This window comes from Protomyctophum parallelum, assembly GCF_964188405.1.
Source record: "Protomyctophum parallelum genome assembly, chromosome: 6".
Classification (NCBI taxonomy): domain Eukaryota; kingdom Metazoa; phylum Chordata; class Actinopteri; order Myctophiformes; family Myctophidae; genus Protomyctophum; species Protomyctophum parallelum.
Genome location: NC_139701.1, coordinates 35,941,199 through 35,955,000, shown reverse-complemented (window position 1 = coordinate 35,955,000; position 13,802 = coordinate 35,941,199). Strand labels below are relative to the sequence as shown.

General features: G+C 43.8%; 1 protein-coding gene across 1 annotated transcript in view; it reads right to left on the bottom strand.

Moving 5' to 3' along the window:
• Positions 1–9,880: 9,880 nt before the first annotated feature.
• arhgef18b (rho/rac guanine nucleotide exchange factor (GEF) 18b) overlaps positions 9,881–13,802 on the bottom strand; it is a 61,439-nt gene continuing 57,517 nt past the window's right edge. The window contains exons 30-32 of the mRNA XM_083767411.1: positions 12,593–12,983; positions 11,782–11,904; positions 9,881–11,073 (exon numbers count right to left, since the gene is read on the bottom strand). Of these exons, the coding sequence (XP_083623537.1) occupies positions 10,775–11,073; positions 11,782–11,904; positions 12,593–12,983 (813 nt within the window). The 3' untranslated portion in view covers positions 9,881–10,774. The remainder of the gene's footprint in view (positions 11,074–11,781; positions 11,905–12,592; positions 12,984–13,802) is intronic.

Here is a 13,802-nt window from a genome sequence, read left to right as displayed (position 1 = left end):
TGTAGCCCTCACAGCTGAAGTGTGACAGATGTAAATCCACCCCCAGCACACACTCACACGTAGTAGCGACTCGAGACACACGCCAAATCAACATTATGAAAATCTGTTGTGTGCCATGTCTGCGTGCGTGTGTGTGCGTGTGTGCACGTGTCGTGTGTGTGTGTGTGTGTGTGTGTGTGTGTGTGTGTGTGTGTGTGTGTGTGTGTGTGTGTGTGTGTGTGTGTGTGTGTGTGTGTGTGTGTGTGTGTGTGTGTGTGTGTGTGTGTGTGTGTGTGTGTGTGTGTGTGTGTGTGTCTTGTCAAAACTCGACTATTGTAACTCCCTCCTTACTGGCCTACCAGCATGTGCACTTACGCCTCTCCAGCTGATACAAAATGCCGCAGCTCGCTTGGTCTTCAACCAGCCAAAATTCTCACATGTCTCCCCCCCTGCTCCGCTCCCTCCACTAGCTGGCTCCCGGTCGCTGCCCGCACAGAATACAAAACTCTGATGCTGGCATTCAAAGCAAGCAAAGGTATGGCTCCCCCATATCTTGCAAGTATGATTGAACCCTACAAACCCTCCCGCTCACTCAGATCAGCCAACGCAGGGAAGCTGGAAGTACCCTCACTAAAAACACCGGGACAACGCTCCACACGTCCCAAACTCTTCTCCCTTCTGGCTCCAAAACTGTGAAATGCACTTCCCATTGCAGTCAGAACTGCAGCATCACTCGCAATCTTCCGCCGTAGTCTGAAAACCTATAGACTCCATCATGGCCCATAGCACTTACCCCACCCCTTAGATAGCTTTTCTGTAGACTTAGATAGCAGTTGATACAGACTTATAGCATGTTATGTAGACAGCACTATAATTGCATTGTGTCATAGCACGTCATAGTACATATGTATAGTAGTATATATGTATAGTTTGTATAGTTTCATTATATAGATATTCCACTGTTACTTTCTTAGCTTACGTATGTTTCATGTTTTTATGTGATGTATTCCCATGCTTTTTTGTTCTTGCTTAATGTAAATCGCTCTGGATTAAGAGCGTCTGCTAAATGCCTAAATTGTAAATTGTAAATTGTGTGTGTGTGAGACACGTGAGTGTGTGCGTGTTTGAACAGACTGAGGCCTCCTCGACCTTTTGGACTGATCACTTCGGATGGGAGGTGACATTGGGATGAATAATACAATAGAGAGATACTGGGACCTGTACCGCGGCATCTGTCCCTGTCTGGAGTCTGGACACTGCGAGGCGTGTGTCACCCTGATGATGCTACTCCTCCTCCTCACTCCTCTTTCACTGAGGCTTATAGGAAACTAATGGAGCCAACACATGCTATATTAACAAACACAAACACACTGATGCGCACGCACGCACGCACGCACGCACGCACGCACGCACGCACGTATCACGCACACGTATTCTCTGACTCCTGAGTGCACCCCAAACAGAGCCACAAGTATAGGCTTAAAGGTGTAAGATATTGGGGTGCCTCACTGGAGGCTCAGCCAGTTAATTAGTTCACAGACCATACTCCCTGTGTGCCTGTGGACGTGCTGTGTGTTTAAATCTGATTTACACTGATTTAAAAATAAATAAAAACAAATCCTTAAAAAAGTAAGAAATAGTCTACATGGTGGAATTTATACAAAATCTAGATAACATTGCTCATTGTTGTTGTTGTTGGTGGTGGTCTGTGGTTGGTGAACAGGGTTGAATTGATTTGGTATATAGTCTCAAAGAAGGACTGCTCTCCACTGATTGGTTGTCAGACTGGGATTCCCAGAGGGCCAAGGGGAGGATAATTAAAACAGAAGGAGGGGTAACTGTGAAATAAACGAGAAACCCCGCAGAGGAGGACAAGAACAGACAGGAGGGGAGGATTAAACTTAAACAATAGTACAGTATTCCTTTGTTTGTGGTTTAGCAGGTTCTTGTGCATTCATTTGAACTTGTGTCATTATCTTATCCTGGAAAAATAGTTGTAAGACATTCTGCCAAGATTCCTTGACATGATAATGATCTGAAACAAGAGTGTGTTGTGTGTGTGTGTGTGTGTGTGTGTGTGTGTGTGTGTGTGTGTGTGTGTGTGTGTGCGCGCGCGCGCGCACGTGTGTCGTGTGTTCATATCTTTGCACAGTGATGCATGATCTGAAACAAGACCCATGTACAAAAGAACTGTAGTGAAACAGTGTGTGTGTGTGTGTGTGTGCGGTGCGGTGCGGTGCGTGCGTGCGTGCGTGCGTGCGTGCGTGCACACAATACATGCATGCCACTGTGTCATCACACAGGGTTGTGAATAGTGCACACTGCACAGGCCTAGTTTCTTCTTTTGAGGTGTTGAGAACGTTATCAGAACACTCTGATAACGTGAAAGTCATTGGCGTGAACAGAGCGATAAGGTGAACCTGGTAGAGGCTGTGTGTGTACTGTATGTACTGTTTCTGTTTATAGATCAGTGGAGTGGCAATAAGATGTGATGCCAAAGTACCTCCTATGTGGCCAAGCATGAGAGTAACAGACCACATGAAATCTAAATCTGAGCCACTAAGCTGTATATCTGAAGGAAACTGTTGCACCTTAGTGCAATGAAAACAGATTCTTTCTTTGGCTCTCTCAATTCAGCCCAGTCTAATTTTGTTGTTTGCATTTCAGGCGCAGCATTGAGTCAGCCAGCCAGCCAACCCTGCCAGTTCCGGTGGGAGGTTGGCGGCTGCTTCGTTCCAGCTCCTAAATCAGAGCCCCTTCACCCACCCACCCTCCACCCACAGAGAAGCTCTACACTTGCACTGGGCCGAGCTTGGCTTTTTGCTTGAAGATGAAAGAAGGAAGCGCTAGCTGAGCTGAAGGAGCCGTTACTCACGCCCCAGTTTGTCCCTTTTGGAGGCAAGAGCTTTCTCTTCCTGCTCGGGCGCAGACAGGCAGCCTGTCTGTTGGGCTTTCCAGTAAATGCTCTCCTTGTCTTCGCTTGAGCTCACCCATCAGACGATGTCAACATGCAAAACTAATCCAAAAAGGACAGGGTTAGAGAATGTTGTGGCTTTTGGGATGTCACTGTTTCATGAAATATCAAAGAAAACAGCACGTATAAAACACAACAATATATTATGTGGCCACAGGCTGCCTTCCCTTCTTCCTAGAAAAAGCTAGCTTTGAGATAATGGTTAAAGTGCACTTTCCACCCAAAAGCAAACTTTACCTGACATACACAGAGCCACACTTCATTCATTGGTTTTTTATTTTATATATATATATATTTTATCCCACGATTTTGTAACCCATTTTTCACCCCTGTCAGTGTCAATATTATCTAATGTGATCCTGGGCTCTACACATCCTCCGCCAACCTAGTCCCCATATATGGGGGACATGGGGAGAGCAACGGACTTGAACTCATGCTTCCTTCATGCCTGAGTGTCCAAGTTGCTCCTTTACACCTGACAGGGGGGAGTTTCCCTGGTTGGACGTAGCGTGTGGAAGGAACACGTTATTCATGCATGTTTTTTGTGAGGGTACCTACCCTAGGCCCTAGGGGACATGTAAACTCCACACAGAAAGGCCCTTTCGCCAACCTCGCCTCGGGTATGGGCACTGATGACGCGGAGGAAACACGCCGCCAGCACCCACAACGTCCCATTCATTCATTGTTTGATATTACATATGTCTTTTTTATCTCTAGATCTTTTGCTCTGATTTTATTTGAACCACCTCTGGCTAAAATATATTATATTATATTATTAATATTTCTGTATTTCCGTTCCTAATTCCCATTCTGGTAACCTTAGGCTTAGAACATTCACAGTGATTGTATACTCCAGTGTTTGGCATAGATCTCAAACTGCCTTGTAGATGGCGTGAAACTTTGCACAAACCTCCTATTTGTTCTATCCATGGGGAAAGGGAAACTAACCTCCTATTTGTTCTAATGGGGAAAGGGAAACTAACCTCCTATTTGTTCTAATGGGGAAAGGGAAACTAACCTCCTATTTGTTCTAATGGGGAAAGGGAAACTAACCTCCTATTTGTTCTAATGGGGAAAGGGAAACTAACCTCCTATTTGTTCTAATGGGGAAAGGGAAACTAACCTCCTATTTGTTCTAATGGGGAAAGGGAAACTAACCTCCTATCTGTTCTACCCATGGGGAAAGGGAAACTAACCTCCTATTTGTTCTAATGGGGAAAGGGAAACTAACCTCCTATTTGTTCTAATGGGGAAAGGGAAACTAACCTCCTATTTGTTCTAATGGGGAAAGGGAAACTAACCTCCTATTTGTTCTAATGGGGAAAGGGAAACTAACCTCCTATTTGTTCTAATGGGGAAAGGGAAACTAACCTCCTATTTGTTCTAATGGGGAAAGGGAAACTAACCTCCTATTTGTTCTAATGGGGAAAGGGAAACTAACCTCCTATTTGTTCTAATGGGGAAAGGGAAACTAACCTCCTATTTGTTCTAATGGGGAAAGGGAAACGAACGTCCCATTTGTTCTAATGGGGAAAGGGAAACTAACCTCCTATTTGTTCTAATGGGGAAAGGGAAACGAACGTCCCATTTGTTCTAATGGGGAAAGGGAAACTAACCTCCTATTTGTTCTAATGGGGAAAGGGAAACGAACGTCCCATTTGTTCTAATGGGGAAAGGGAAACTAGCTCCTATTTGTTCTAATGGGGAAAGGGAAACTAAACCTCCTATTTGTTCTAATGGGGAAAGGGAAACTAAACCTCCTATTTGTTCTAATGGGGAAAGGGAAACTAAACCTCCTATTTGTTCTAATGGGGAAAGGGAAACTAAGCAACTCAAATTGCCCACATCTACACATTCTGTGAAGGAGAGCTAGGGTTTTCCACACTTGTTGCCAGGAGGCTATTTGTCTTGGCACCAATGGTGTTTGAGTTAAAGTACCAGGGTTGCCTTTCAAAACTATGCATCTGCACACACACACATGAACACAACACACACACACACACACACACACACACACACACACACACACACACACACACACACACACACACACACACACACACACACACACGCGCACACACACACACACACACACACACACACACACACACACACACACACACACACACACACACACACACACACACACACACACACACACACGTGTGTATGTGTGCATGTGCTTGTTTGTGTGTATGTGTAGAGAAAGAGTAGAATTCGTTCAACATCTTTGCATCTGCCAGAGACCTCCCACGCAGACGCAGCATCAGCCTTGAAGAATTGTATCCTGAAATAGAAGTGAAAAATATGAGCTTGCTGAATAGTGGTGGGCCACAGATCAGCCCTGGCATGAATCAGACAGCACAGAATACGAGTACAGATTGAAGACTTGCTTTCAATTGGTAGGATGAGATGGTAAGGATGAGAAATCCTTCTTACCTCATATGGTGAAGAGGAATGAATTCTCATTTATTCTATTACTATCCTCAGGCTAAACCCACCAGTAATAAAGCAATTATTTTACTTGAGTGTCATGAAAACTAATCTTAAGTAATTTTACTAGTTGAGACTCTACCTTTTTTGTTTTCTCAGGGACATATTGTTCTATCACAACAGCAAACTCAAACTTACAGATACAGATATGAGTTCTGCATGGGAATAAAACTGAACAGCCGCAGTGATCTGTCATCAACTGACAACCAACATCTGACAAAATGCAAATCCTTTACACAATGTGCGAGTCAGCGTAGAACACACTTCCTTTCTAAACCATCTCCCTGTTTCAATTTCACCCGAGGCGTTGTGGTGGAACAATATGGTATACATCTGATCTGATTTCCTACCTGGCATGGGCCTTTGCTGCAGAAGCCTTTCCAGTGTTGTCCTGGCCTGCTCAGGGATCTCCATTGTCGATTCAGAATGGAGCTGGTTGAAGGAACAATGCATCTTATTCATTCATAGCAGAACTATGAACCCAGCGGCAGGCTAGAGGCTACTGCTCATAAAATAATTTATAAAGCATCTTTGCTATATAACCCTGTTGCTGGGGCAACACACTCTGATTTACATCCATAACAAACTTTTATTGTAGGTTACAGAACTGTATTGTATTTGTCCTACAGGCCTGTTTCAGATAAAAAACCTCAACCAGAAAAGTCAAATGATGCGTTATCTGAAACAAAACTTCCTTCCAAGCCAGCCAAGGTGATTACATAAGTGTGAGTTTGTATAACTCAACTCAAGACTTAAGTTGGCCTGTCTGGGAGACATGTTTTACTGCTGGCTATCTCTTTATAATCACCTTGGGTATTTGCAGAGGAAGACGAATAGTCTGCTTTGTGTCTTTATAACACAGAAGGTCTTTGTGTCCCTTTTAGGAGCAGTAAAACATACAGGCCATCAGTGGAGAAGATATGCACACAGGCAGGACATTTCTCCAAATAGGCTATGCATCACGCGTTCCAAAGAGTTTGTAGGCTGCTGGGGGCTAGGGTTGATAAATAATAGTATTATTGCCATTTGATCATGTGGTGATCAATGAGTGTGTTTTGAAACTTGCAATCGTTTGTTAAAGTAGGTAGGTTAATTTAATTATCTCAAATGGCCGGTCTGGATTGGTAATTGACTTGAATATAGTTACAGGGAGGTCTGTGTGACTGTCTCTGTAACATAATGTATTTGTTTTAGCTTTATGGTGAGAAGAATCTCTGACATGGAATAAATGGTCATGACTCCCAACTTCCTACAAACAGCACTGTTATTCCTCTGAGCTCTGTTAAGGAGGTTAAGGGAGAGACTTGCTAGACTGAGGGAGACAGTGTGGAGGAATTGACAGAAACAATGGCAAATTCAAAAGCTACCATCCCTCCACAGGGCATACTATAGCAGCCTGGAAAAAATGATTGTTACGAGGAGACAGCGGAAAGCCACTAATGACGGCAGACAATAAAACTGACCACTACTGTAGTATCTTCCCAGTCAGAATAACAATAACACAGGAACTGACTGCCCTGCTGTTACAGCGGGTTACAGAGGGATGAACGGCCCCAGCCACAGCACCTGAAAATAGACCTTTGTCTGGCAATAGACTGCCATTAGTCAGTCTAAACACAGGGTCAATAAGGGCCTCTATTGCACATTGAGACAGAGAAATACCTATGGTTGTGGCTAAATGGGTGGTCAGGATTATTTAAATGAGAATGAATGAAGGGGATAAACAATAATGTGCCATTATTATATGCTGCATGCACATGTGGTTGTCGAAAGAACATCCTGCTAAAAATGCATGTCTGCTTGCAAGGGAATATTCATTGCATGTTTTGCCTTAATAACTACTATCCCAAGTGAAAAGTCGTTCCAACCAGGAATGTAAAAATAGAGACTCGGACAGCAATAGAGCCAGAGGACAAATTATGTTTAAGACATTTTATTACTAAAAATCTGATTTCTCTAAGGCAGCAGTTTTCTGTCCACAGGTTTTCTCTAATGTCTTGCAGTACAAAAATCATCATCCTCATCTCCGTGTGCTACAAACATCATTAAACAGCTCTCGGTAAATAAAAGTTCACAATACACAAGAATATGCATTTTAAACATTCATTTTCCCCCTTCAAGTATGCTACTATCCAAAAGTGACTAGTGTAAATTGGCAGAGGAAACAAATATGATCACGGTTATTTACACGTTACAGGTCCAAAGATAGTCAGTGTGTGTGTAGGTGGTGTGTGGAATACACACACAACTGAAAGTCAACCAAGAATGTCCCAGTGTGTGAACAGCAAACCCATAATATTCACTCAGAACGTATACTATACACTCACGTACAGTACAGTGATATGACCGACTGGCTCCCAAGTTTAAGACACGGCACAAGTTTAAGTGGTTCAGTACAGCAACCGTACAGGACATTTAAGACTGGAGTGTTACTAAACAACAGTTCTACCAATAAGACTAGAGTTTGTTACTAAACAACAGTTATACCAATAAGACTGGAGTGTTACTAAACAACAGTTCTACCAATAAGACTAGAGTTTGTTACTAAACAACAGTTATACCAATATACAGTCGACTTCTGATTTCCTGTAACCTTAGCTTGTCCAATGTCATTCAGATTTACTGTAGGTCCTTTTCCTGGGAGTGGATTTTCATAAAGTGCTCTCATATGAGTCGTCATACCTGCGTCTCCATTTATTATTATTTTTGGAACAGTTTATTTTGTATTTTACGGAAGCTCACTTTAAAGAGACCTACATTTCAGAGACTTTCCTGCAACAAAAACAAGTGTACCTTTACATGCACAACATCAATATTCAGATAATATTGATGTCCCCAATTAAGACCCGAAGCAGGGTAAGAGCTGGTGTGAGGAATATGAAACCAACGGTGCTACACTTGTACCCGATTATTATCACAGTAACATTAACCCTTCATAATATTGGAGTACAGTAAGAAAACAGAATTCATTCAGTCAATAGTCTCTTTGGTTAATTAATTGGAATTAAGATACATCACTGCTACAAAATATTGGTCAGACATCAGTGTCGTTACAAAAAGAGTACGGAGACAATGGAGAGTGCACCGAGAGTGCACATTAAATACGTAGTACCTTCATTTTAAATTCATTCGGCATTGGCATGTGGTGGTGGTTGGGTCACAAACCATCATTACAGTCTATCCTAGGGATATGGTACAGTACAAACTAACACGTCCCTGACCGATGATGAATCTACGCATTATATAAACATGTACTGTATACGCATGGACACATGGACTTTTGGCCAAAAGTTGTATCAGAATTGATGATGAAAAGCCCTGACCTTAATATCTCCATACACATGTAAAGAGAGATGACCAATTCCCAATAAATCACTATGTACATAATATACATAAATACAGGGTTGCCAGAATTACCTCAAGGAGCTGTTCTAGTTCACACAAGATGGTGATCATGGCTTAAGTACCTTAGTATCTATTTGGACAAACTCAAAGGTTAGTCGTGAGGTGAAACTAAAAGCCAAAATGTCTTGACAAAATATTTCTGTCCATAATGTCACCCTTTCTCTAACATGCCGACTTTTCCGCTTTGTTATTTATAAATATCTACACTGGCTGGTGATGTAAGCAAATAAAAACGGGCCATATTACTATTACACATTACTCGTATGCCCACTGCTCTCCTCTGAGTTAAAACAGCTGTCTGTCAGACAGAGAATTGTGTGTGGAAGAAACCCTTTTGAAGATGTAAGACCCATTTAATGAAATGTCATCGCCAAGCGCACTAAAACTCAATGAGTGTCCACGAGGCCTTGGGGCCTCAGTCTACACTGACACATCAAGTACAAATCTCTGAAATATGCCTAGTGATGTGTAGTTTGTCAAGTCAGCCAGATCTGTTCTAATCGCATGAATTGTCGACAAAACCTTGGGGCTTGACTGAAGTCAACTACATTTGTTTGGCTTGGGGAATATACTATACTTTTAAATGTTTCAATTATCTACAAGAGATGAGCCTCATCGTTTGTCCTGAGGCTATGTGGATGTTCTGAGACCAAGAGGGGGATACAATGCACATGTCTCAAACGCAAAATACCACATATTCCTCTAATCGCCGGATTCAAAACAATTTGCAGACTTATCATCGATGGGCTAGTTTGTGAGAATGCAGGAAATTATATCATATGACATCTCCATTACATATTGTTTCTGCACAACAGTATCCTTTGTGTTTTGCATTACTCATGCTTTATTCCCATAATTAGACTTCCTTCTTCCTTCAATTAATCCGGGGAGAGTAACACTCTAGATTAGAAAACTGAAGCATTTAAAAAGCCATTGCACTCCTACAGTTTACAAGCATACAATGCATCATATAAACAGAACTTGTTGAAGCAACAGGTGCTTTGTTAATTTTGATACTAATAAGTGACTTCACACTAAGAGCTGCAGTCCAGTGTTTCACTCTTCAGCAATAAGAATGTCTAAGAGCTGCAGTCCAGTGTTTCACTCTTCAGCAACAAGAATGACATCATTTAGAAATAAAATGAACCTTCATGACAACTGCACAGATAAGCTATACCTCTATAGCTTGCCCCCATCCAAGTTCATTCATTTGTCTAGAATGGAGTATGTACTCTGTGCAAAATAAACCACTCTCAAACATCAATGTGAGTCTTCATGCAATACGTTTGATTCCTTCTGGCTCCCTGTTCTAGTTCCTTCACTTTGTGTTGATTGGAGGTCTATTGGACACACAGAGGCACTCACGTCTCCTTGCCTCCACTAACCTGTCTGAAATGCGTGTCAGGATATATCACTTCAGCTCTCTGGGCTAGCGTCTTTGGATTCAGTATAACTTTATTATATGCGTTTTAAAAAGCCTTCATCTTGTCACAGTTTTCTCCTGTATGTTAGTCGAGTTTCCGACACCCAGTTTAAAAATTTGTCATGTAAAAATGTGATAGCAAAAGCTACAATCAGTGATCCTACTACTAAGGAATATTCTACTTCTAAAATAGCACATTTAAAAAAAAATGTAATGATGTTTTTCTGTGTAGTTTGTGTGCTTCTAAAGTTCTGCCAATAAAAGGTGTGTCCTTTGGTCCTTGCCAGGGACCAATGGAAACTCTGGCTAAGTTACGCGATCAAACCCCAGAAAACCCACCCTCATGCAGATGTAGGTAACCATTGTATGGCTACATACCCTTACCATCTCACCCATCAGGCTTCATGGACTAGACTTATTGAGTCAGGGGGCCAGTTTTGTAGAAGTGCTGGCCCAGACAACATCCTGGTTTTATGAACAGCAGCTGATCAGAGATCAGGTTAAAAGAAGATGACGTCCTCCTTGTTTAGCTCCTCTGCAGGGATCCTGTAGGGAGATGGTAGGCTGAGCCCCTGGCTATGGAGCTGGCCCTCGGACAGAGACTGGGTATTAGGACTAAGGCCCTGGGGTTGGAAATACATGGAGCTGGGGCTCTGGGAAGAATGGATGGGGATCGGGGCAGTGGGTTGACTAGGGGGCATGGGGGGCTTCTGGTTACTTGAAGGGTGGCAGCTGAGAACGGCAGTGGTGGTGGAGGACTGGCTGTCCGCTCCGCTGTTGTCTGATAGGCTGATTGGATCTGGAAGACAGAGAGAGGAGAAATCCTCCGTTTGTAAAACACAGCCTAGTGGGGAATTTGTTTCAGTGGAGATGAAAAATTGCTCTGACATTTACAATAAACACACTTAAGGGAAACAGTGAACAGATAATCCATCAGACGGCTGAAGGTAACTTTGTTGGCAGATAAACTGTTATAAACATGATTATTTTCTGCTTGATTCATACAATCGGCCTCGTTTAACCTCACAGCCACAAGGCACATCGATTATTTTAGCAAATGGTATTTGTGCAGGGATTTACTTCAAAGTGCAAAGTGCCTTGTGCCATTAGTCTGAGGGAAGCATGTGGAACATCAGGAGGTGTTTACACAGGGCGAGGCTTGGCATGGAGCTAAGCTTTACACAGGGAATGCGCCTGGGTGGGTCTAGGTTTTCCCAGGTGGAGTGAGTTGTGTGTGTGTGTGTGTGTGTGTGTGTGTGTGTGTGTGTGTGTGTGTGTGTGTGTGTGTGTGTGTGTGTGTCTTATCCTAATTTAGGACAGATGGGTGGAGATATAATTGCACTACCTGTGAGGTGATGGTGGGAGTGGGTTAGCTGCTGGTGGGGACTGATGGAGCTACCTGTGAGGTGATGGTGGGAGTGGGGGAGCTGCTGGTGGGGACTGATGGAGCTACCTGTGAGGTGATGGTGGGAGTGGGGGAGCTGCTGGTGGGGACTGATGGAGCTACCTGTGAGGTGATGGTGGGAGTGGGGGAGCTGCTGGTGGGGACTGATGGAGCGCTTGGCCTTCAGTGTGCTGTCCTCTCTGGCTGACAGCTTCAACGACAGCATCTGCTTCATGTCCACAGAGGCTATGAAAGAGAAAGAAAAAAAAGTGTCAGAGAGAGCATGGTAAGCTGGATTTTAATATTTAACAGGTCATTGTACCATTACAGTAATATAACTACAGCCATTGGGCAGTAGTTATGATCTTGCTCAAGAACACAAGGGGAATTGAACCTGTGCCCTTTCAGTCATTTCTCACCACCCTGCTTCTGCCTAGCTGTCAAGTCTGATCACGCACGCGCATACACACACACACACACACACACACACACACACACACACACAATTCAATTCAATTCAATGGGCTTTATTGGCATGAGAAAACATACGTTTACATTGCCAAAGCAGAAAGAACATTACAACAATACAGCAATACAATCAAAACAAAAATTATGTACTTTGTCAGAATCTTCAATAGATCAACTTCTATGTACCAAGATCACTCGATGCAGGTATAGTGCAGGAATATACACAATGATTAGTCTTTACGGTGGTTGTGTTCCATTTGATATCCTTCTCCTATCACAGCAACTCACAAATCTTGCTGCTGTGTTTGCACATTGTTGTACTTCGCCCAGCAGATATGGGAGTTTTTTGTCATTGGTCATGTTTTCAAAATCTCCGTGTGTGGTTGTAATCTGTGGGAAGTATGTGTCTCTGATGTCTTGGTACAATGGACAGATGGTTAGGAAGTGTAGCTCGGTTTCCACTCACCAGTGCTGTCGGTACGATGCGATGCCTTCCCAGTCTTGCCTCCCTTCTCCTTGCCTCTGCTGAGGGCTGCCAGCTTGGTGGGGATCTGCTGCTGCACCCCCAGCTGCTTGTGCTGCTGGTTGGTGGTGCTGAAGAGATGCAGAGGAACCTCCGTCTTCACGGGCAACGTGGCGGCAGAGCCCCCGCTGCCGCCCGCCTCACGTCGCAACGACACCTCGGGGCGCTCCAGGTAGTCTGCCGGCGCCACAGAGAGACTGGAGCGCACCAGGGGCTTCTGGGGCACAAGATGCAGGTCAGAGCCAGTGCTGGAGCTGGAGGAGAGACCCCCACCAATGCCCAGCCCAGAGGATAGCATTAGCTCCCCGTTCAGACTGCCCGACAGAGGAGCCACCTAGGACAATAGATGGGAGGGTGTAACAGATTATACATTTGTTAAAACTACTACAAAATACAGCTAGCCCCCTATGCCCAGCTTTGAGGGAGAGTGTAAACACAAACATTGTCCTAACACAAACATTAAATGCCATTGATAATGAATGGCCAGTTTTACGTCATTGTCCCAACACAAACATTAAATGCCATTGATAATGAAAGGCCAGTTTCACGTCATTGTCCCAACACAAACATTAAATGCCATTGATCAGAGCCGAAGAGTTTGATCAATCCTCATGGGGGCCCGTCGTCGTCGTCCCCCGCAGCCCCGCCTCCCCGCACCCCCCCCCCCCGCCGCAGCGCGGAAAAAAATAAGTTGTTTTCGCTGGTACTTTTAAAGCAGCTTCTATAGGCCAATGTCCAAGCCAAGGTGAGGACTTTCAGGAATATATTATTTTTTATTATGAGAGAGAGAGAGAGAGAGAGAGAGAGAGAGGGAGAGAGAGAGAGAGAGGGAGATATAGAGAGATACGGAGAGAGAGAGAGAAAGAGAGATCATAGCTGGCGGCGGGTGCGTACCTTGGGTACCTTTGGGTAGGCTACAGAATTGCGTTGGGGGGGGACTGTCGCGGCCGAGCGAAGCGAGGCCGCCGCCGCGGATTTATTTATTTATTTATTTCCCAAATGGTCTAAAAATGAGTTCTTTAGCATACTTTTACCATTGAATTAGCCTATACACAGACAGCGACTGATCAGCCTATTTTGGACGATATGGGTCTTTTCTCGAGTCAGTGTGTAGTCTCACTAGTCTGTGGTTAGGTCTCTTTGGTGAATTCTT